The 25,368-nt window shown below is 37.8% G+C and overlaps 1 protein-coding gene across 4 annotated transcripts in view; it reads left to right on the forward strand.

The window, feature by feature from the left end:
- Window positions 1–25,368, forward strand: part of Larp4 (La ribonucleoprotein 4) — a 63,041-nt gene that overhangs the window by 23,609 nt on the left and 14,064 nt on the right. For all 4 annotated transcript variants that reach the window (XM_051189895.1, XM_051189894.1, XM_051189896.1 and 1 more), the window contains exons 4-13: window positions 2,303–2,378; window positions 6,674–6,810; window positions 7,711–7,814; window positions 8,716–8,826; window positions 10,726–10,779; window positions 12,617–12,829; window positions 13,505–13,608; window positions 17,575–17,787; window positions 18,631–18,679; window positions 24,565–24,726. In XM_051189895.1, the coding sequence (XP_051045852.1) occupies window positions 2,303–2,378; window positions 6,674–6,810; window positions 7,711–7,814; window positions 8,716–8,826; window positions 10,726–10,779; window positions 12,617–12,829; window positions 13,505–13,608; window positions 17,575–17,787; window positions 18,631–18,679; window positions 24,565–24,726 (1,223 nt within the window). The remainder of the gene's footprint in view (window positions 1–2,302; window positions 2,379–6,673; window positions 6,811–7,710; window positions 7,815–8,715; window positions 8,827–10,725; window positions 10,780–12,616; window positions 12,830–13,504; window positions 13,609–17,574; window positions 17,788–18,630; window positions 18,680–24,564; window positions 24,727–25,368) is intronic.

Genomic DNA, 25,368 nt, shown 5'->3' on the forward strand with positions numbered 1-25,368 from the left:
CCTTTGAACCTATGGTTGTATTATAGATAGCAGTGGCTACTTTGAATATAAACTTGATAAATGACATGTGTAACTAGTTTGTTTGAATACTTTCTGTAAATGACTTTGGAGCTTAAATAAACTGGTTGTTCATGATTGCATGTACAGGCTATTGGTACTTTGCCACACTGAGTTCAGTTCCCAGAACCCACATACAGGTAGATGGAAAGAACCAACCCTACAAAGATGTCCTGTTTGTCACATGCACACCTACATACATAGTCTCTTTTTCCCTTCCTCTCTCTCTCCCTCCCTCTCTCTCACACACACAATAATACATTTTTTCTTCATTTTTTTTTTTTTTTTTTTTGTGTGTGTGTTCTAGATATGTGTGCCTGTGGAGACTATAGGGGGCTGTGGGGTTGTATCTCCCTGGAGCTTGGGTTATACATGGTTGTGAGGTACCCAACTTGGGAGCCCGTGCTGAGAACCAAATATGGATCTTCTGCAAAAGTAGTTGACATTCTTTAACTGCTGAGTTACCTCCAGCCCATAATAATAATTGTTTTTAAGATAAGATTCCACAAGGGCTAGAGAGAGATGGCTCATTGATTATAGCACTCTTCCAGAGTACCTGGGCTTGATTCTCAGAACCCACATGAATGCTCACCTACCATCCATAACTCCAGTTCTAGGGGATCTGGTGTCCTCTTCTGGCCTCCAGCAGCATCAGACATGAATGTGATACAAAGGCATTCATGTAGACAAAGCACTTATATACATAAAATAATAATGTTAAAAAGGTTTAAAGATTTCATATACTAGCAGGTGGTGGTGCAAGCCTTTAATCCCAGTACTGGGAGACAGACAGGAAGATCTCTGTGAGTTCAAGGCCAGCCTGGTCTACAGAGAGAGTTCCAGGACAGCAGAGCTGTAACACAGAGAAACCCTCAAAAAGAAAGAGGGAAAAAGATATAAACACACATAGTATATTATATATACTTAAAATGTAACGCCTTCATTACTGATGAAGTTAATTTGTTATTGTGTATTTAAGTTTAACAGCTAGTCATTTTTATGTAAGAGAAAATACTAGGGCTGAATAGGTGCTCAGTGAGTGAAGGAGGACCTGTGTCTTGATTCCCAGCACCCACATACAAGCTAGGCATAGGGGTCTGAGTCTATCCCCAGTCCTAGTTAGCAGAGACAGGCAGAGGCAGATCCTGGGAACTTCCTATGCTAGCCACCATAGTAGGTTCAGTGAGAGATCTTGTTTCAAATTAAGGTGGGGAATGATAGAGAACACCAAAACATCAACCTCTGGCCTCTATGCACATATGCACATGTAAAATAGAAGCGTGCACATGACACTGTAAGAGGATGCAAAGTCATTGTTTTCTGTGTTCCCTCCTTGGGTGACAGGGGAGGAAGCTTATGGTCTGTGTTTTAAGGACAGTGTGGGCTGCATAGTAAGACCTACCCTGTGCAGTATAATCTCAGCACTTGGCAGTAGAGGCAGAAGAGTCAGTTCAAGGTCATGCTTGCCCACATAGTGAGTTTGAAGTTTGTTTAGTCTACATTAGATACTATCTTTAAAAAATCAAAACCAACTGAACATGCAAAAAACAAGGAATGAAGAAAAAGAGATATAAAAGAGAATTTAAAGAGTGTGACACACACTGGATCTGTTGCTAGTAAAACATAGTTATATAAACACATTATATCCTACCTTAGTTCCTGTCTTTAAATTTAGATCACCATTAGTTATGTTTGGGGTTTCTTGTTTTTTGTTCTCGTTGAAGAGTTGGGTGGTTTTTACTTTCTTCTTTTTGTTTTTGAAACAGGGTCTCCTTGTGTAGCCTAGCTATTCTGGAACTCACTTAGTCAAATGCTTTTAGTATTAATGATCCTTTGTTACTTCTTGGTGTGTGTGGTGTGTGTGAGAGAGAGAGAGAGAGGGAGAGAGAGAGAGAGAAAATTGAACTTGACTTCATGCTTGTGTGGCAAGCACTTTACTAACTGAGCATTTCCCAGCCCTCATAAGTATGAACTGTGTCTGTGACATGCTTATTGAATCCATTGCCACATACATGCTAGATGAAAACTTTATCACTGTATTTTGGACTTCAACCCCAGCTCAACAAGAGAATTCTTCAGTCAGTATGATGTGCTACTGAGAAAAGCATAAGTTGAAAGAAATTAGACTTGATTTAAAAATAGTTCTGGTACATTTTAATTTATGGCTACTCTGTGACTTCTGAATACAATGTGTAAGTTTCACCTGTGACAACTTTAACAGTTTCTCCCTCTTTTCTGCCATCAGGAGAAAGCAGTTCAACAATTTCTACAGAAGATTTAAAAGAATGTCTGAAAAAACAATTAGAGTTCTGTTTCTCACGGTACAGATCTTTTTTATTGATATTCTCCTTTTTGAATTTTATTGAGTAGATATAAAATGCCTGTGGAATAGGAAATAGGAAGTTAGTTCCTTTAGTCATAGATTTTGCTATCATTCTTGAGTGTATTTCTTATCTAGTCTTAAAAGTCTAGCCTTTAGTTGGATTTATCTTTTCCTAGCAGATAGTGACAGTGTTTATTGAATATTTTTCCTGGGATCATATTTAGACAGAGTTTTCCACATACACTAAATGAAATTAATTTTTAAAAACTGGTACAGTAAAAGGGAAAATACCTCAGTTTAAGTTTTTAGGAGTTCTTAAAACTTTTGAACAGAGTAATTTTAGTAAGATCCTGAAGAGATAGGCATAAAATCTATAATACTGTCTTCTCTTAAACAAAAAGTCTTTCTAGGCAAATGTTTCAAAATGGCTTATTTACAGGTGAGACTTTAGAAATATTTGTTGTTACTTAAATACCATAAAATTTCATTATATAAAACTATTTACAGTTGTGTATTATGACCCACACTATTAATCCTAGCACTAGGGAGGCAGAGGCTGTTGAGTCTCTAAGTTGAGGCTGGCCTTGTCTACATAGTGTGTCCTGGAACAGCCAGGACCATGTAATGAGACCCTTTCTCAAACAAAACAAAGGCTATTAGAAAATTGAAATTTTGGACATATGTGCAAATGTAGTGTTTTTCATTTTTCCAGTCTTTGGTGAACCAGTTTTTAAAGCTTCTTCTAGATCAGAAGTATCAATTGGGGAGGGAGGAGGGATTTCAAGACAGGGCTTCTCTGTGTAGTCCTGGCTGTCCTGGAACTCAATTTATAGACCAGGCTGGCCTCAAACTGTGCTGGGATTAAAGGCGTGTGCACCACCAAGGCTCATAAGCATAGATTTTATCACGTGCGCAAATGTTCTCTCTCTCTCTCTCTCTCTCTCTCTCTCGTTTTTACATTTTGAATCTGTGAGTCAGGTTCTCACTTTGTAGCTCTAGCTTTCCTAGAGGTCATAGAGATCTGCCTGCTTCTGACCCCTTAGTGCTAGAATTAAAGACATGCACTATCACAGCTATCACACCAGGCTAAACTCCCCCCCACACACACACACCACCACTCCCATCTTTAACCTGGAGCCTGTCACATGCTAGACAGTTAGGTGCTGTGCCTCTGAGCTGTTACCCTCAGTCCTGAATCTCATATGAAGAACTTGGAAATGGTTATCAAATGGTTATTTTGTGGTTTTCTAATTCTCTTGTGCTCACCCTACCATTTTCCTTACTGGTGCTGAGGGTTAAACCCAGGGCGTCGTGAGTACTAGTCGAGCACTCAGCCTATCCCAGCTCTAATTTCATCAATTATTCTGCACCCAGTTATTGACACTTCAGCACAAGGAAACACACTTTTTTTTTTTTTTTTTTTTTGGAGACTGGCTTATGGAACCCAAGCAGCCCTCATGATTCTCCTTCTTTAGCTACCCTAGGATTTTTGGAATTAGAAGCATGCACTGTCATAACAAGCTGATGTAATTAGATTTAACTTATTTACTTTATTTATTTATTTTTTAAAGAAAGGAAGGTCTTATTTCTGTAGCCAAGGCTGACCTGGAAGTCACTGTGAGCTTACCCTGGTTTTGAGTTCTCATCAGTCCTTCTTCCTACTCATCCCTAGTGCTGGGATTAGATGTGAGCATGATTCCTTTTTCATTAAAAACAATACTCTTTAATAGTTAAGGTTCTTACGTACTGGCTTATCATTGTGGAACAGCTTCTGTTGTCTTTTTGTCATCATGTCCCCTGCCATATAACACCCACATACACACACACACATCCTGCTTTTTGTTTTTTATTTTTAAACAGGGTCTTATGGTGTAGATCTAACTGTGGCCTAGAACTCACTGTTTAGACTAGACTGGCTTCAAACTCAGAGAGATCCACCTGCCTCTGCCTCCCAGTGTTCTGGATTTAAAAATGTATTCAGCTTTTCTTTCTTATTAATTTTATGTATATGACTGTTTGCCTATATGTGTATATGTGCATCACTCATGTGCTGTGTCCTCTGAGGTAAGAAAAGGCATTGGATCTCTTGGAACTGGAGTTAAAGTTGTGAGCTGAACTGAACCTAGGTCTTCTACAAGAGTAGCAAGTTCTCTTAACCCTGTGCCATCTCTCTAGCCCCTCTATCAGTTTCTTGCTGCTGCTCCTGCTTTTTAAGATAGATAGCAACAATAAAGCCCAATTATATCAACTGGCCTTGAATTTGTAATTCTCCTGATTCAACCTCCTATTGCAAGAATTACAAGGGTGTACTCAAAGCCCGGTTAGTTGATTGTTTTATTGTACTTTTTATAAATGTTGGTGGTATACTATCTTTTCAATCTGGCTCATAGTCTTACATCTTCCTCCTTAAAATCCTAGGAAACATTTAAAAAAATGGACTGTGTGTTAGATACCTGTGGTTTTTAATTAGTAGTGCTAGTCATTTGGCTAATATTCATATCGTATGTCTACACACAACTACTCAAATCTGCTTCTCTGGTTTCTCCATTGCCAAGTAAAGTTACTCTGAACCATTATACACAGATTTAGTCTAGAAGAAAAAGTATTCTTGACACTTTAATTTTTAAGCTTCCATTCGTTCTCTCATATCTTCAGAAGTATGATTTTTGTAACTTATATGGCATTTTTTGGTTTCTGATAAAACAGTGTTTGTGATCATGCTTAGATGTATGGTGCACTTTGAGTCTGGCTAATATCATTTGTGGCTCAGCTACATTGCCAATACTATATACCAGGTTTACTTGTAAGTAAGAAGTCTTAGATGTACTATCAGTTTGATTTACTTTTGACAATTACAGTTTCTTTGGATAAGCACTTCGATACTGGTTGATAAGAATGAGGCTACTGCATGTCATTGTTGGCTTAGGCTACAGCATTATAGTTTTGCAAAAGTTATGATTCTGATTTTCAAGTTATTAAATAATAATTTATTACACTGATGTTAATTTGTCCTTTTATGGTAAAATCTGAGTTTAATCTTATTGGTATCTTCTATTACCCTTCCCCCAACAAATAACTGCCATGATAACTATTTCAGTTGAATTTTAATTTAAAGGTCTTTGAGCTTACTCTTTACCCATAAGATTTTTTTTAAAGATTTATTTTTTTATGTGTATGGGTGTTTGCCTGCCCATATGTCTACACATCATAAACATGCATTGCCTGCAGAACCTAGAAGAGGGCATCAGATCCCCTGGAACTAAAGTTAACAGATGGCTGTGAGCTGCCATGTGAGTGCTAGGAACTTGAGTCTTCTGGAAAATCACTCAGTTCTTTAAGCCCCTGGACTGTCTTTCTAGCTCCCCATAAGGCTTTAAAGCATTATTTAGTTATAAAGATCTTTCATGAAAACAATAAACATAAATATACAGGTATGTGATGATTCCTGTGGGTTAAAAAATTAAAGTAGAGCAGCATGAGAGGAAGGGGAATCCAGAGTATGTGTTTTTTGTTGTTGTTTTTTTAGGGGGAGTGCAGGGGATTGGGAGTGGGTGGGGTGGCTGTTTGTTTTTTTTTTCCAGGTGAGGTTTCTCTGTGTATCCCTGGCTGTCCTGGCTCTATAGATCAGGCTAGCCTCAAACTCAGAGATTCACCTGCCTCTGCCTTCCTCGTACAGAGATTAAAGGTGCCCAGCACTGGTATTTTTATTTATTTTGCTTTAAAGACTATTTGATACAATCAAAAGGACAAGATGTTGAACTGGTTTTGGTCTTACACATCTGTAATGCCAGCTCTGAACTGAGTCTTTCATTTTAATTTTAAATACTTCCAAGTTACAATATTGTCAAGCATTTTTATGAAAAAAAAAATATATATATATTAAATATCATCCATGATTCAATTTATGGTTAAATAACCATTATTCCCTATATGCTTTTTGATTCGAAACCTTTTTTAAGTTATTACTGGTATATTATTATGTTGGTATATATTAAATTGAACTGCTAGAACTGTTAAACTTTTGTTTTGGTTTTTACTTTTTTGAGATAGGGTTTCTTTGTGTAAGAGCCCAGGCTGGCCTCAAATTCACAGAGATCTGCCTGCCTCTGCCTCCCAAGTGCTGGGATTAAAGGTGTGCACCACCACTGTCCAGCTGAACTTTTCATAATTCATCTTACAGTTTCTACTACTTTGCTTTGTTTAGGTGTAGTTATAAACATGAATATGGTACTTTTTGCTTTATGTGCTTTTAAAGAATTGTGTATTATAATTGGTTCTGTTTATTTATTCCAGAGAAAATTTATCAAAGGATCTTTACTTGATATCTCAAATGGATAGTGATCAGTTCGTCCCAATATGGACAGTTGCCAACATGGAAGAAATTAAAAAACTGACCACAGATCTGGATTTAATTCTTGAAGTGTTGAGATGTATGTCAATGACTTTTAGCTTTTTATTTTTTTTTAAAGTCATAAAAGTTTAAAAAAAAAAGTATGTATTTCTAATCATAGAGGGAATTGTTTTAAGTGGGCTTTTAGTGTGTGTATGTATAAATATGTATTTGCTTTTACTCTTGTACACACAGAAAATATTTGCAAGTAAAGATTGTTGAATAGAAATTGCCTAATTTGTTCTAAATTTCATGACCTGCTAATGGTTGTGACCTATGTATAGTTTGATAAATACTCCTGAAGTTAGATGATGAACCTGTACCTCCCTCTATCCCTCCCTAGTCATCCTCATTACTAGGGAGAAAGGTAATACACATTGAAATCATAATAATAAATGCTCTTTGTTCCCTGGAGGATTTTTTTTTTTTGTTGTTGTTGTTCATTTTATTTTTTTCTTATTTTACATATTGATCCCAGTTCCCTCTCCCTCCCTCTTTCCTTCTTTCCCTTCCTCCCATGCCTCCCGATCACCCTCCTACCCCCTACCTCCAGTCCACAGGGAGTGTGATGCCTTCCAGGAGGAGGGATCAACAAAATCTGTCAAGTCATTTGAAGTAGGGACTAGGCCCTCGCACCTGCCTCTAGGTTAAGGGAGTAAGCCTCCATGGGGAATGTGCTCCCAAAGTCCTTCCCTGGAGGATTCTTTTCAGCACATTTAATCACAGTGTAGGTGCTCCAGATACTTAATTAGCAAATAACATTTAGTAATCATCTTTGCATGATAATCCTCCTTTTAAAAAAACAATGACAGTAATTTTTGGCATTTTACCTTAGCATTTGACAATATATTTGATAGAGTTGAATGAATAGTTTTTAATGGCATCGTTATATCATCACCTGTCACTTTTAAATGGGATACATTGTTTTTTTAAATTTCAGCTTCCCCTATGGTACAAGTTGATGAGAAGGGGGAGAAGGTGAGACCAAGTCATAAGCGTTGTATCGTAATTCTCAGAGAAATTCCTGAAACAACACCAGTAGAGGTAACCATTGGTTATTATTAAAATTAAATGTCCTTTAACTGTTTATATTGGAGGGAGTAGGTAAACAAAGTAAAAACCAATATCCTTATATCAGTTACTGTAGATTTGTTAGATCTGAAGTATTAGAATAGCATAGAGGAAGAAAGAACATATACCTCTTTGTTCTTAAAAGGATAAACTTAAGTATTGCAGTAATACTAATTTTGAATGTATTGACTTGACAGTTAAGTAGGGGATTCATCTAATAAGAGTGGATGAAGAAGAAAATTCTGAATAAGGGTTGTGTAGCAAAATGTAAAACAAACCTATAGCAAGGATCAAGTATGGTTCAGGTTTGGGAATAAAATAATATTTGAGTAAATCAATATACTGCAAAATCAGACCCTTCTAAAAATACACATACATACACACACTTACCAGGAATCACTAAAGCCATAGTTTTATTATTGTTTAACTAAGCCTTAGTTTGGTTAAAAAAATTACCCAAGGGTAAGTGGATTAGATTATTAAATGACAGACTAGATTGAAACTTGGTGTGATTCTAGAGTTTATGTTTCTTAACTGCTTTGCTGCTGGCCTCACTAATGCATGTAGGTGTACTAAAAATTAAAGAAAGGATTGGGGATCTCTATGAATTTGAGACCATCCTAGTCCACAAAGCAGTCCAACCAGGACTGCACAGAGAAACCCTATCTCAAAAAAAAACAAAAACAAAACAAAACCCCTGCTGGGGAGGAAAATGATTGAAGAGAGTACTATAAGGAAAATTTAGCTTGCCATTAGAACTGAAGTACTTCAGTTATGTTGTTCATAAAATAATAAACATTATTATGTACAAATTTTTACACTTAGCTGCATATGTTTTCATTTTAATAGTTGACTATACTTTCTCTTTTTTTAGGAAGTGAAAGCTTTGTTTAAAAATGAAAACTGCCCCAAAGTGATAAGTTGTGAATTCGCACACAACAGCAACTGGTACATCACTTTCCAGTCAGACACAGATGCACAGCAGGTGAGAACGCTTCCATTAAAAATCTCACTAGAAAAAGAAAAAGTTATGTGTTTTGTTGAGGATGTATTTAGGATAGGGGTGTGGCCCGGTGGTAGAATAAATGTCTAGGATATATAAGGTCCTAGGTTCAGTGTTCAGTACCACAAGGAAAAGGCCAGCTATGGCAGTCCTGTCCTATAATCACCGAACTTGGGGGGTAGAAACAGGCAAGATCCAGGACCAGCAAAAGTAAGATTGGGACCAACTTATGAGTCCCTGTATTAAAAACTTTAAAAAGGGAAAAAATTAAATTAGACATGATAGTAATGGTGCATGCTTGTTATCATAGCTCTTAAAACTGAGGCAGTTTTTAAGACTGTGTCAACAAAAAGAAGAAAATGTTTACCAAGAGTGATCATACTCTTTTACTTCTTTATCATCTGCATATAATTTTAACAGATCTTATTTGTTGTTGTTTTGGTTTTCATTTTTCAAGACAGGGTTTCTCTGTGTAGTTTTGGCTGCCCTGAACTCACTCTGTAAAAGGCTGACCTTGAACTCACAGAGATCTGCCTGCCTTGACTTCCCAAGTGTTGGGATTGAAGACACGTGCCACTACCTCCCAAACAGTTGTAATGTTAAAAAGTGTTTACTTGTCAATGGGAAAAAAAAAAAATAGCACAGACTTTAAATGTATGTAAAGATTTGGAATTATGTGTTCAACAGTTGATGGGAGATGTCATTCTGTAAATATGTTTCTCCTATTAGTTAATGAATAAAGCACTGTTGGCCAATAGGAAAGCAAGATAGGCGGGGCTAGGAGACTAGGAAGAGAGAGAAGTAGGGAGGAGATTCAAGATGTAGAACAGAGAAGAATGCGGGCCATCTGTCCAGTAAGATAAGACCACAATGGCTTTATATCTAATACAGCATCTCTGTGTATTATTTGGGGCTGGTGCAGCTGTAGGACCAGGCCAGTGGGGAAAACTACTCATAACAAAAGGTGGTTTTAGTACATAGTAAGTCTGCAGTTTTTAAAAAAATCAGTTTTTTTTCTTTTTGTTGTATTTTTATTTTGTTGGGAGACTGTCTTACTCTGAGTCTGAAGCTGATTTGGAACTCACTATGGTGGCCCCGGCTCCATGGCAGTCTTCCATCCTCACTTCTAGAATGCTGAGATACAGCCGATGTGAACTGTCACAATGGTCTTACCCCTTTTGATCTCCTTTAATTTATGAGTGTTTTGTCTGTCTGTCTGCACCTGGTGCCCAAAAAAGGCAAAAAAAGGATGTTGGGTATCCTGAAACTGGACTTACAGATATGGAAATCAAATTCAGGTTTTTTGTTTTCTTTTGGGACTGGGTTATTCAGGGTTTTGTTGATGATGTTGTGGTAGTGGTTTTTCTTTTTCCTCTTGTGTATTTGTTTTGAGACAGTTGCTCACTGTGTGAGCAAGGCTGCCCTGGAACCTGTGAGGTTGGTCAGGCTGGCCTCACTCCCAGCAGTCTTGTGTGAAAGCCACCACTCACAGCTAAGTAAAATTAAAGTTGTTACCTGGTGATACATGAGTTTCTTATTTCCTGCCTATTGTCATAACCCCATACCAACTTCCGCGTTATCTATAAGCTATAACTAGGAATGTGTTGTTTTCTTGCCTTTTTTTTTTTTTTTTTTTTTTTTTGGTCTCATTACCTCGAGGTTTGTTGTTTGCATTTGTTTTTGACTTGCTGTGTCCAAGGCTGGGTTAGCTCACAACAAAGCTCTCCTGTGAAGCTTCCTGAGGGCTGGGATTACAAATGTGCACAGCAAGACCTTTTTGTTTAGTTTAGGAACTGATAGTAGCAAGCTCATTTGGGAGAATGAAAAAGGCTTTAATGAAAATGTTTAAATACTAATAAATGTTCATTTTTATTTTAACAGGCTTTTAAATATTTAAGAGAAGAAGTTAAAACATTTCAGGGCAAGCCAATCATGGTAAGAAACATTAGATGACAGTATGAAATAAGGGGTTTTGGGGGGAGGGTGATTGTTGTTGGGGTTTTGTTATTGTGCTTCTTTTAAAAGAATTAAGAATGCATGAAAGATGTTTTATAAAACCTGTAATGAATTTAGGAACATCTCTCACTATGTTCAGAAAGTTAGTTGACAGAAAACATGAAAATATTCTGAATACGGAAGGTTTCTACAGGGAATTACAAAGGTTTTATACTAATTCACATCCTTCAAATCTAGATCTCAAAATGAATAATAAGTATAATTTCTTAATAGTGATGAGAACTATTTCCAGTTCTTTCAGCCCTGTCTCATTTAACTGTTACCACAATTATATTCATTGAGAAGGAATTGTTATGAGTAATACTTCAGTGTCTTCTCAAATTCCATAACATTTGCCTTCATACTTCTTTCCCTCATTATTACCATTGTTTAGACTTGACCAGTTGATTTACTAACTCCTTTCTTGTTTTCTTATTGTTTAAGTTTTAAGCCTTGCACACACATTAATTCATCCTTACAGAGTGAGAGAAGGAAATTGGTTATTTCAGGCTAGCTTAAGCTACATAGTGAGTTCAAGGCTTACTAAGATAGGTGCTCTTGTTTTTTCCACTTTGATTAATGAAGAAAATGGCATAGCCAGTCTAGTGTCAAATGACTGGCTAGTAAAGAAATCAAATGGTGCAAGTAACTTGTACTTCAGAGAAATAACACAAGACACTACTATAAGAACTGACATCTAAATCTGATTTGTTTGGGGTCACTGATAATATAAATTTCCATACTACAAGTGAATTTCCTTTGCTATTCATTCTTCCTTGTCTCTTTAATGACTGTTCACCTTTGAGGTTACAGAGATACTGTTTTGTGTCTCCTAGTTACTTAAAGGTTTTATATTTATAATTTGATCTTCATTAATAAAGTTCATTAATTTAGTATATATTGTAGTATAAAACCTATTTCCCTTTTTAACATTTTATTAATTTATATTTATTTTGTGTGTATATATTTGCATTTCTGTATATGTGCATATGTTTGAGATTAGGGCCATCCCTGGAGCTAGAGATACACAAAGTTGTAAGCTGACTGATACAGGTGCTGGAAATTGAACTCAGGTCTTCTTGGAGAACAATGCATATTCTTAACCATTGAGCTATCTCTCTAGCCCCCACTCTCCCCCTCATTTTGTTCCCTTAATTTGGACAGTTGTCTACTTTTACTTGTTGATTGAACCTGTCACATTTCTTTAGAGATGTGTCTTGGGGTCTTTGATTTGTTTGCTCAGTCTTTACTTCCCTGAGACACTACTGCTGTCTTCGTTATGACAGCTTCGGTGTCCTTTTTATATAAGTGATTTTTCTTTTCATCTTTTTATGTGAGATCCATGTTTATCTGGTGCCAACAAAGAGTCAAAAAAACAATATTGAACTTATTTTTTATTTTAGTTACGTATCCGTGTATATTTCTGCACATGAGCATGTACATATAAGTACCTGTGCTAGCAGAGGCCAGGGGCACCTTTTGTTCTTAGCTGTTTCCTCTAACCTAATGCCCTCCAGGTTCATGATACAGACGGTAATATTTCCCTTTGCATGGAAGAGTAGCATACACATGCTTAACCATTGAATCAGCCCATGTTGACTTATTTTTACCTTGTTTGTTGTGGTTCTTCTCAAGCCCATACTTTTCTATTGATTTAAAGCTATTGTTTATTTTGTTCAATTGATTCTAAGCAGAAATAAATTATAACACAAATAAAAAATAAGTTGAATATATTTGCTGTAATGTACACTTCATCTTTTATTATGTTTTCTTCTAGGCAAGGATAAAAGCCATTAATACATTTTTTGCTAAGAATGGTTATCGATTAATGGATTCTAGTATGTACACTCAACCCATTCAGACTCCAGCTCAATATCCCTCACCAATCTTTATGCAGCCAGTGTATAACCCTCATCAGCAGTACTCAGTGTATAGTATTGTGCCTCAGTCTTGGTCTCCAAGTCCTGCACCTTACTTTGAAACACCACTGGTAAGTGAGACTTTTAGAAAATACCAAGATATTTAGATCAAGCTAAAAAATAAAGAGATTATCTGAAAACCAGGTGCACCACAGGCAGCAATTTCAAGGCCAATTAGTCTGCATAGCAAGTAACAGACTAGCCATAGTAGTCACAAAAATGACAAAAAAAAAAAAAAAAAAAAAAAAAAGCCCAGTTCATCTGCAGTCTAAGCACATTACTGAGTGTTGAGCTGTTAGTTTTACAATTGGATTCTTAACATTTTATTCAGTGAGTTGAAGAAGAAACTAAATCCTTTGTGGTTGATTGTTGATTGATTGATTATTGTTTTTTACCATGTAAGCCCTGGTTATCCTAAAAGTCTTTATGTAGACCAGGCTGTCCTTGAACTCAAAGAGATCCTCCTGCGCCTAGAGGGCTGGGACTTAAGGTATGCACCACCATGCCTGGCTCCTTTGTTATTTTAAATGATGCTAGTGTTGTAAAATTTTGTCATGAAAGAGTGGTTTGTATGTGATGAATAAGCAATATGTTATTCATAATAAAATAAAATAGTTTGTGGTGGGAGCATTGCAGAAATTAGTTAAGTACAGAGTTTTCTATTTTTGACTTATTGAAGAAACTGATTTCAAAACCCTCTCTGTAGTATTATGTTCTTAAAATTAAACATTAATGTTTTCTTTTAGGCTCCTTTTCCCAATGGTAGTTTTGTGAATGGCTTTACTTCACCAGGATCTTATAAAACAAATGCTGCTGCTATGAATATTGGCCGACCATTCCAAAAAAATCGGTAAGATAAAAAAAATAATACCTGAAATTTATTTTAAATAATTCCTAGTAATTCCTGAGGAAGTACCATGTTCTTGTTAGGAGACTCAATGTAAGTGTTTTTGTTTATTTTTATAAAAAGTTTGTGAATTGTTCGGTCTAGAATTCTTCAAGGCCAAAATGGGTGAGGATTTCAGTGGTATGTGTTTTGTCTTTTAATGTAGACAAACGTTTCTGTCCTGCCTGGTCCCACAGCTAGTTAGTTCCAAATCAACACACAGAGGCTTATATCAAACTGTTTGGCCAGTGGCTCAGGCGTCTTACTGGCTAGCCCTCTCTTAATTATTAACCTTTTCTATTAATCTGTTTATCTCCAGATGGTCTTGGCTTACTGGTGATCCCCAGACCTCTTGCTCCTTCAGCAGCTACATGGCATGTGCTGGTCCCCCAACTCACTCCCTCTGTTCCTCTTCCCAGCCTTCTAGTTTAGTAGCTCCACCTATACTTCCTGCCTGGCTACATCCTGCCTATTGGCTGAAAAAGCTTTATTCAGCAACCAATAAGAGAAGTATATATTCATTCACAGCATACAGAAGGACATTCCCCCATCACTTTATTTCTTATTTTGTTTTGTGTGTGGGTGTTTTACCTACTTGTATACCACTTTCATTTCTGTTGCACTAGTAACCCAAAGGAAGGTGTTTTGTGCCTGGGAACTGTAGTTACACATAGTTGTGAAACACTGTGTGGAATCTGGGAATTGAACCTTAGTCCTCTAGAAATATAATTAATTCTCTTAACCACTGAGACAGCTCTCCACCCCCAGTTTATTTTATTATTTTTATATTTTTTTCCCCCAGATAGGGTGTCTCTGTGTAGTCCTGGCTGTCCTGGACTCTGTAGACTAGGCTGGCCTCAAACTCAGATTCACCTGCTTCTGCCTCCCAAGTGCTGGGATTAAAGGTATGTGCCACCACTACAGACTCCCAGTTTATTCTTTAATATGAATTCTGGGTATTGAATTTAGGTATTTATGCATGTAGCACAAACACTTAACCAATGGGATTTTTCCCCCCAACACACAATTTTTTTGTTTTTTAAAGTAAAAGTACTGATTTTTCCAAATGTTTATCCTAAAAGTATAGGGCTTAAGAGGCTGGAGAGATGGCTTAGCCCTTCAGAGCAGTACCAGCTGTTCTTCCCACGGACACAGGTTTGATTCCTAGCACCCCCCCCCCCCAATGGTGGCTCACAACCATCCAGGACTCCAGTTCTAATTGCCATTGATACACATTTGGCTGAAACATCCATACATGTAATAAAAATTGTAAACCAAACCTCCTGTGTTGGGCATGTAGCTCAGTGTAGTACTCTCACCTTGCTTAATTAAGTCCCTGGATTCTAATGCCCAGCATAATAAAAGTGTGCACATGATGCGTGCAGTCATGTATGTACAGTTCTTTTGTGTGTCCTTGTGTTCATGTGTGCCATGGCATGCATGTGGGGGGTCAGAGGACAACGTTGATGAGTCAGTTTATACCTCCCACTTGTTTCTACCACTTTACGTATTCAGTCTAGCTGGTCCTTGAGTTTCTGGGCAGTTCTCTTGTCTGCTTCCCACATCTGCAATGTAGTGTTGGGATAACATAAACCACCATATCTTGCTTTTGTGTTGGTTTCCAAGGTCAGATATTTACCTGCTAATCTGTCTCCTATAGAAATAATAGGAGGGCTTTCTTATTAAAATGCTGAAACACTAGGTTTTTATTACCATCCCAATCCTTGTTGTTGTTGTTGTTTTTTTTTTTTTTTCTAAGAAATGATGGTTAGCCAGGCCTTTTTTCAGTTAAAGGCCCCCCCATCCCTTTATTCAGTTTTGTGTGTGTGTGTTTGTTTGTTTGTTTGTTTTTTGAGACTGGGTTTCAAAACCTAGTGCATTTTCACCTTCCCCTGAAGAGAGAGGGACAGGGACAGACAGGGAAGGAGAGAGACAGTCTTTTTACATAGCTTTCCTGTACTGCTAAACCAGTCTGGCTTCTGCCTCTATTGTAGGGGGATTAAAGGCAGGTAGCACCACACTACTCTTTGTTCTATTTTTGTTTGTTTGTTTGTTTTTGTTGTTTTGTTTTATGTATATGTTTGGTATTGTTTATATTTGTTGGTTTTATTTTTTTTCAGGCTTGGTATCTAGCTCAGAAACATGTAATGTGGTCAAGAATGTCCTTAAACTCCCAATCCTCTTATATCCACCTCTCAAATGCTTGGTTTATAGGCATATACTGCATGTTTAGGTTTAGTACTTTTTGCAGTGTTTCTTCAAACTTTCGGTGATAATCTACCGAATGAGAATGGGGCTAACTTGCAGAAGTCTAGACATTTTTCTACTTTGCTTTCACTGTTTGTTTCTTCATCCCCTACCCTTTTGATGCCTGGACTGTTATTAAATTCCTCTCGGTAAAGGGTAGGATTAAAGCTAGTTAAACTTACATATTGGGCCTACAATGCATGGTGAAATTTGATGAGTGACAGATTCTGAGGTTCATGTAAACACTGTAATTTATTTTACCAAGTTATTTTCAGGAAAAAATAGATACTTTTTTTTTTTTTTTGGAGACAGGGTTTTCCTGTAGCCCTGACTATCCTGGAACTAACCTTGTAGACCAGGCTGGCCTCAGACTTTTTTTTTTTTTTTTTTTTAAAGCATCATTTTAGACTGACTTTTACAAAAATTTTAACCTAGCTTTTTATAATGGCTGAGGAGTGAGTGTGGGAGTGAGTTACGATTTTTGGTTTGGTTGGAAAAGTCTTTTGAATTAATACCTGTTTACATTTTAATTATTTGAAGTGTTTTAAATCTGTTTAAAAAGTCAAGAAATAATAGTATAAATTTGTATCTGTAGAAACAGGTTATAAGAAATGGGCATACAAACTGCCAATTATAAATCTCATACTTCCTTTTTTTGCTGTTGAAGCAAGTTCCTTACATAGACTGGGCTGTGGTGGCACACACCTTTAATCCCAGCACTCAGGAGTCAGAGGCAGGCAGATCTCTGTGAGTTCGAGACCAGCCTGGTCTACCAGAGCTAGTTCCAGGACAGCCTCCAAAGCCACAGAGAGAAACCAAAAACAAACAAAAAAAATAATACTCTGTGTGTGTGTGTGTGTGTGTGTGTGTGTGTGTGTGTGTGTGTGTGTATGTATGTATGTATGTATGTATGTATTTATTATATCCCCAAGGACAGGGTCTTACAGTGTAGCTCTGGCTGTAGCTCGATTTGTAGATCAGGCACTATGGCCTCAAACTCAGAGATCCACCTGCCTTTGCCTCCTGAGTGCTGGGATTAAAGTTGTGTGCCACCACTGCCCTGTGGTTAGTTGGGTTTTGTTTTGTAGTTGTTTGTTTGGAGCTAGTTTTCTAGCTCTGTTTTTTTTTAACGGAACTTGGTATTTTCTCCTAATCTTAATAAATATTGTTTTCTTATGTGTGTGATACAAATACATAAAAACAAATATGATGTTTTTAGTCACCCCATATAAGAGTGAGTTTTTTCTTATTTCTGTTGGTGATTTTACCCTTCTCAGATACCTGATTGCTCTTGTTAGTAAATATAAAGTCTAGTATCTTTGGTTTGTTGTTTTTGTTTTTCTTTTTAGATACCAGTAAAATCTTAAGTGTGGCTTTGTTGCTGGTTCTTGAGACCATTTCTCTATTGTAACTCTGTCAGTCCTAGAACTCCCTATGTAGACTAGGCTGAACTCAAATATATGAAGATCCTCTACCACTGTCTCCTTAGTGCTGGGATTAAAGGTGTGCACCACCAGGCTTGGCATTTGTTTTCAGTATTGAGGAAGAAGTGGCTTCATTTAAAACTTCAGATTTTTTTCCACCAGTCTTGGTGGAAATGGAAATTCTTTTGCCTATACTTAAAAATATTCTATAAGATGGGTAGCAATTTCTTGATTTAGTGTGTTTATTTGTTTGTTTTAGTGTGAAGCCTCACTTTAGGTCATCCAGTGGTTCAGAACACTCAACAGAGGGCTCTGTGTCATTGGGGGATGGACCACTGAGCAGATCTAGTTCAAGGAACTTTCTCTCTGAACGGCATAATCCTACAGTAACAGGGAATCAAGAACAAACTTACCTTTCAAAGGAGGCTCCCATTTTACAGATGGATCAGAATGGGGACTTTGGTAGAGGCAGGTAAGGAAATACGGCATATAAAAATTACTTAATAGTAACATGCTCATCTTTAATGTTGAAAACTATCTGGTGATTTTTGTTTTAATTATAGGTATATGATTATATTAAATGAATTCATTGTACTTATAGGTTAATAGACTTTGAGAAGGTTTAGTTTTAGTTTGAGCTGGGGGTTTTGCAGTGCTAGGAATTTGGGCCTCACCTGGAACTTGCCATAAAAAAAACTAAGCTGCCTGAAAAACTCTGAGAGATTGACCTGCCTCTGCTTTCTAAAAGGATTGGGATTAAAAGTGTGCAACTCTGTGCCTGACCCTGCCTTCTAGTTTCAATTTCTTCTTATTAACTGTAAGAGTGGAGTTCTATTTTGTCTACTATGCTCCAATTTTACTTTAAAATGCTTCTGGTGGGGACTGGAGAGATGGGTCAGAGGTTAAGAGCACTGACTGCTCTTCTAGATGTACTGAGTTTTATTCCCAGTAATCACATGGTAGCTCACAACCATCTGTAATGATATCTGGTGCCTTCTTCCAGCATATAGGTATATATGCAGGCAGAACACTGTATATATAATAAATAAATAATCTTTTTTAAAAATGCTTCTAATGTGGAAAATGTGTTACTTATTTGAAATAGATCCAGCTAGCTTTATGGTGGAGGTAGTTAGTAAAATTTTTTTTTTGTGGATTAGCTCAAGGTCTCTTCAAAAGAATTTGCTAAATTCCTTAATAATAATGGAGGAATAGCACCTATTTTGAAAATTTGGATTTTTAAAGTAGGAATCTTCGAGAGGAAATAAGTATGTATCTTTCAAAATTTTTATGTGTTCTTCCCCTTTGTTAAAAGGAGAACTCTTTTCAGAGGTCGAAGACGAAGAGAGGATGACAGGATCACAGTAAGTATTTTCACCTTTTACCTTCAGAAGCATTTTTCCTTTTAGTCTGTGTTTCCTTTCTGGCTTTATTTTGGTGATTATTCAAACAAAAATAATTGAGCCTGATGTTGACCTGAATGAAAGTCATTTGTATATTCACCCTCTAGTGCTTAGTTAAATACTTGAGGTTGTATTGGTAATATTTTATATCTAGCATATTCAAGTTGCTTAAAATAGATCTGATCCAGGTATGATGCTTGCCTTTTATTCCAGCTCCCAGTGCAGGCAGTTCCTATTAGCTTGGTCTACATAGTAAGTTCTAGGCCAGCCAGGGATACAAAGTGAGACTCTGTCTTTAAAAGGAAGAGGGAGAGGTAATTAAGTTTGAAAGTTTATTACATCATTGTTATTTGATCTTTGTGTTTAGACACTGACTCACTGTATAACCCATAATGGCTTCAAACTCAACCCTACTGCTTCATCCTCCCAAATATTAGGATTATTGGTATACAATGCCATGCCCAGTTACTGTCTATTGTAGAATGTTACTTAAGCTGTGTAAAGATAATGTTACATTTGTTTATGATGCTACTTTTTTTTTTAAAATTATGTAAAGATGTGTTGCTTTGCCTACCTAAGGCATCTGACTGGTCTAATAAAATGCTAAATGGCCAGTAGCTAGGCAGTATAGGGATAGGTGGGGCTGGCTGAAAAGAGAACAAATAGGAGGAAGAATCTTAGCTCAAGGAAAGATATAACAAGGGAGAAAGAGGTGGAGACACCCAGGACCAAAACTGGAAGAAGCAGGAAATATAGGACATACAGAATGAAAGAAAGATTGAAGCCCTGAGGCAAAATGTAGATCAAGAGAAACAGGTTAAATTGAGAGCTAAGACAAGCATAAGGCTGAGCATTCATAATAATAAGTGTTCATGTCATGATATAGGGGCTGGTGATCCAAGAATATCTGCTACATTAAGAAAGCTTGCTACAACTGTTTTTGCTCATACATAGCACTCATATAAGTAATGCATTGATAACCTCAATTAATTTTACTTAGTTTCATCATGACTGAGTATCTGACAGAAGTAGTTTATAGGTGGAGAGGTTTATTTTGTTTGGTTCATGATTTTATAGAACATACTCTGTGGTAGGGAAGCTAAGGAAGGTGACATGGCTCCACATCTTGGCTCACCAAGAAGTTGAGGTCATATGACTAAAGTAGAGCCTGGAGCTGTCAAGATGGCCCAGCAGTTAAGAGTATTTGCTGCTCTTTGTAGAACCTTATTTGGGTTCCCTCATCCACACTTCATCTCCCAGCTGTCTGCAGCTCTAGAGCCCAAGGACCTAATGCCTTCTTCTGGTCTCCATGGTCACCAAGCACACATGTGGACAAGCATCTAGCCAAAATACCCATACACAAAAAATTATGAAAATTATTTTTAAAAAGAAATAGTACTGGTGCACACCTTTAATAAATTCCAAGACTCAAAGGGCAGAGGCAGGTGGATCTTCACAGTTTTAAGGCCAGCCTGGGCTACATAGCAAGTTCCAGAGAGCCAATTTTGTTGTTGCTTTTTCTGAGACAGGTTTTTCTCTGTATTGCTTTTGAGCCTGTCCCAGAACTAGCTCTGTAGACCAGGCTGGCCTCGAACTCACAGAGATCTGCCTGCCTCTGCCTCCTGAGTGCTGGGATTAAAGGCATGCACCACCAACACCTGTCTAGCCAGAGAGCCAAGTTTTAAAAAAGTAGAGCTGGGCTATAGCCTTCAAATATCTACCTTCAAATGATCTACTTCAGGCAGCCAGTCCTCACAATCACACGATACCATCAGAGTGACTAGGTATTAAACCACATGGTTCTATGGGGATATTTTAGATCAAAGCATAACCTTGGTAGTGGTCATTCTCTGTGTCTGGACATAGATAAAGGAGGACTGTACTAGTCAGAGCTCTCTAAAAGGACAGAATTGATGCAATACGGTTGGAGAGACCAAGAGCCCAGTTGAGTATGAGAGACTGAGTGCCTCAGCAGTCCAAATCTGCCATTGAGAGCTTGGAGGTTTGCTGGAGAGCTGTTGGTCTTCACTTGGAATTAGAAGCCCAAACATGCCAGTTCTCATAGCTAAAGAGACAGCAGCATCAGCAAGGTAGATGAGCTCATTATTGAATGAAGTCCAAGTGTGGTGGTATATTATTTCTGATTTATTAAAGCTTGCCTGAGGATGCAGAAAGCTAAGTCAGCCACAAGCCATACAAGCCAGGTAGAGTGGCACACATTTTTAACCCCAGGATTTAGGATTAAGAGGTAGGCAGGTCTCTGTTAGTTCAAGGCCACACTGACTACACATAATTGATCCAGTGCTAAGAGAAACATCTCACACAAAGATGATCTCAGCACTTGGTATCACACACCTTTAATCCTGGCACTAGAGAGGTATAAAAGATAGGAGCAGGGTCTTCAGTAGGCTTGGTCTCAGGATTCTCTCCAGTCACACTGAAGAGAGGCAGCAGTCTGAAGTTTGGGAGAGCTCGTGGATCAGCTCTTTCAGCCTGAGGTAGAGGTAAGAGTTACTGGCTTGGCTGCTTTGCTTCTCTGACCTTCAGCTTGAAGCTTGAACCCCAATATCCCAATATCAGTCTCTAGGTCTTTCATTTATCATGCTACAGTCCAAGTAATTGAAAATTTTTCCTTCTTCCATGTCCTTTTGTCTTGTACAGTAGTAGGAGGTATTGCCCACATTTAAGGTGGATCCTTCCACATCACTTAAAGCAACCTGATGTAGTCAAATTCTCATTGAGGCTTCTAGGTTATGTCAAGGCACGCATCTTTAATCCTAGCACTTAAGAGGCAGAGGCAAGTGAATCTCTTGAGTTCCGGGACAGTTGGAGATGCAAAATGAGACCCTGTCTCAAACAAGAACCGAAAATGAGCAGACTGGGGAAGTGGCTCAGTGATTAAGAGCACTTGCTATTCATCCAGAGAGCTTGGGTTTCGTTCCCAGCACCTATGCTAATTCTTAACTGTCCATAATCTAGTTCCAAAGGATTGAACACCCTTTTATTAGTAACCAACCCTTTTATTAGTAACTATCACAGATTACTACCATTGAGATTTTCAAATATATAAATATAATTCAGTAAATGTTACCAAATAGCTTTCTTTAGGGGTGATTCCACTTTCCAGTTCCATAGACAATGAAAGTTCCTGTTTTATCTTTTGGTTTTATAATATTTACTTTGTTTTTGCCAGTCTTTGGGGTTGTTGCATTCATTCTCAAAGATCTATAGATGTCAGAAACTTGAATTCGTGCAGAGGGCAGCTTTTGGTAGTAGTTCTCTTCTACTGTGGCTTCTAGGGCTTGAGCTCAGGTTGTCAAGCTTTTCTGGCAAGTGCTATTATCCACCGAGCCACATCACTCACCCTGTAGCTAATTTATTTATTTATTTATTGATTGATTTACAGGAGCTAGACAAATGTCTCAGTGGTTAAGAGTATGTACTGCTCCTCCCTAGGTCGGGAGTTCATTTCCCAGCACTCACTCATATCAGGCAGGTCGGAACTACATGAGACTGAAGCTTCAGGGAATCTGAATACAACAGACACCCGCCTTCATGTGCACATGCCTACACATAGACAAATATATACAATAAAATTTTTTTAAAGTATAGATTAAGAAAATCTGGCCAGGTGGTGGTAGTACGTACCTTTAATCCCAGCACTCAGAAGGCAGAGGCAGGTGGGGTCTCTGTGAGTTTGAGGCCAGCCTGGGCCATAGAGCAAGTTCCAGGACAGTAAGGATTACATAGAGAAATCCAGTATGGGGAGGGAGGGGGGAATCTTTTATAAATAAGGAATGGTAGTTTCAAGTAATAGTATCATGGTAGGATCAGGAGTTCAAGGTCATCTTTGGATATAAGCTCAGGGTCAGCCTAACTACTAGGCATCCTGATATAAAAACAAAACATACATATTGAAATTTTTACTTTCCTCGCTTGAATAGGTAAGTGTGTAACACTAAATATTTAAAGAAAGCTTCTCATGTATCCCAGAATGGGCTGAATTGATGACATGGCTTAGAATGACCTTGAACATATGATCTTTCTGCCTCCCAGGTGTTGGGTCACAGGTATACATTACTATACATTATTTTTAACTTGCTAAGGAGCAAATACAAGCTTTGTGTATGCTTAGGCGGGAATAATACTGTTTTTATTTATGACTTTCCTTATGGGCAGCCATGAAGCTTTAGGCCTTGTCTTGGTTAGGGTTTCTGCTGCTATAAAGCATCGTCATGATCACAGCAAATTTTATAAAGAAAAATATTTAGTTGGGACTGTTTTACAGTTTCAGGGCTTTAGCCCATTGTCATCTTGGGGGGATATGGCACATGCAGACAGACATGGTGCTGGAGAAGAGGCTGAGAGTTCTACATGATGATCCACAGGCAACAGAAGGAACTGTGTTCCACACCCACAGTGACACACTTCCCCTGACAAGACCACACCTCCTAGTAAATAGTGCCAGTTCCTGTGGACCATACCGATTTAAACTACATATGCCCTGACTAGATGTTTAACATGTCAGTTGTAGCAATCATTGTAGTTCCTCAAGAAGTCTTCAAAGATTGAGGAGAAAAAAAAAGCAAGGGAGCCAGTGCTTCAGGCCACCCTGATCTACATAGTATGACCTTGTCTATAAAATAAATAAATAAAAAGTAAATGGAGTGGAAAATAAGATGGATTTGGGATATAATACATTAGAAATGACAGCATTGCATCAAAGGCTACAAGTTGGCTTGTAAGAAATAGAGTTAGACTTCACCATCCAACAGGCAGAGTAGAAGAGTCTTTATTGCCAGAGTGAAATAGTGGTAAAACTGAAGAAGCAAGTTTACGTGGAGGGATTGAAGTTATAGAATCAGATGACAATGTACAGGGTAACTCTGAAGAGCGAAAAGTGAAATGTTACATGTCACAATAGGATCTTTGGACTGAAAATTGAGATTATTCAGTGTATTTGAAGTACGCACCCAAAATGAAATCTGGATTTCTGATTTTCCACTAAATGCCTGAAATAAAAATATTTATTATTGTGTATTTTGGATGATTTGGAGAGAGTGAGTGTGTTTGTGTGTATGTGTGCATGGGTGCCTGTGCATGTGAACAATTAATTGGTCATTGGTGACCATCAAAAAGTATACAGTAGTGTTTAGTACTAGCTTACATGGAAATAGTAGTTGATGCCTTGAAGAACATAGTAACAAGAGAAGATGGACTGTGAAAAGAGTAGACAGAATGTAGTTTACCAAATTTATAGTAGTTAGGTGAAGATTGTTACTGTCAGATTAGATAAGAGCCAAGAGAAAGATACAACAGAGACCAGGAAAGCATGAGCCCTCTTGTACTACTGGCGCAGCTCCATATTCAGGGCCAGGGGCACCCCCAAAGGAGGCAATGGCTATCATGTCAAATACTATAGTGATGTTTGAGGGTAGAGCCTATTCAAATTTTTGTCATAAAAAACATTGGTGTGACTGGGCAGTAGTGGCACAGGCCTTTAGTAGCAGAGTTTTCAAATGAAAACATTAGGGCTTTGCAGTGGTGACACACAGCTTTAATCCCAGAACTTGGGAGGCTAAGGCAGGTGGATCTCCTAGTTTGAGGCTAGTCTGGTCTGCATAGTGAGTTCCAGGACAGCCAGAGCTACACAGAAAAATCCAATCTCAAAAACTAAAAAAAGAAAAGTAAATAAATACTAAAGAAAACAGAACAGGAGCTAGGACTGAGATGGGGAATAGGGAAGTATAAGGACGCGACTCTGTATCCTTTGTTTTTCTTGCAGCCTCTGGAGCAGGGATAGAAAGCATTAGTCACGTGACTTGTTTAATGGTTTGTTTTTGTAGAGACCCCAGCCTTCAACAACTGAAGCGAAGGCTTCGACACCAAAGTTTGACTTACTAGCTACAAATTTTCCACCTTTACCTGGAAGTTCATCAAGAATGCCAGATGAACTTGTGTTGGAGAATAGAATGTCTGATGTCGTTAAAGGTGTCTACAAAGAAAAGGTAAACACCGAAGTGTCCCATCTGCTCTTTTAGTTTATGAGATTATATTTAAGTGTATTGGAGCTATTATCTAAATTCTTATTTGCATTCAAGTATTTCATAATTTCAAGTTTTATAGTTTTCACCACATTGTGAGAGTTTTAAAAAGATGTCTAATAAAACTCCAAAGTCAAGGAAAGTATTCCTTGGTTTTTGTGTCAGTCAGTTTCATTTGGTAGCTTAGATTAATAAGAGAAGAGGTGCTATTTCCAAAAATAGCCTATATTTAACTAGTGATGGAATGAATTCTAGGCTAACTTTCTAAGTAGATGCCAACCAGTGTGATAATATGTCTGCTTTTTGGAGGAGTCCTGCTACACAGCCCAGACTGGCATTTTCCCTTCTCCTACCCCAGCTGTCCAAGTGTTGGGATTGTCATTGTTGGCATGTGATACCATGGTTGACACTGTTTTTGAGTGTGGGGGCCTCTCTTCATATCTGGAATCAACAGGTTTCGCACATTTTTCTTGTTTTATACTTTTTTTTTTTTTTTTTTTTTTTTTTGAGTGAATTCTCTCCTGCCATGTGTTCTAGGGGTCAGCTGAGATTGTCAGCGTTGTGCATTGAGCAAGTTATACCCACTTAGACGTCTCCCTAGCCCTA

This window comes from Phodopus roborovskii, unplaced genomic scaffold, assembly GCF_943737965.1.
Source record: "Phodopus roborovskii unplaced genomic scaffold, PHOROB, whole genome shotgun sequence".
Taxonomy (NCBI): domain Eukaryota; kingdom Metazoa; phylum Chordata; class Mammalia; order Rodentia; family Cricetidae; genus Phodopus; species Phodopus roborovskii.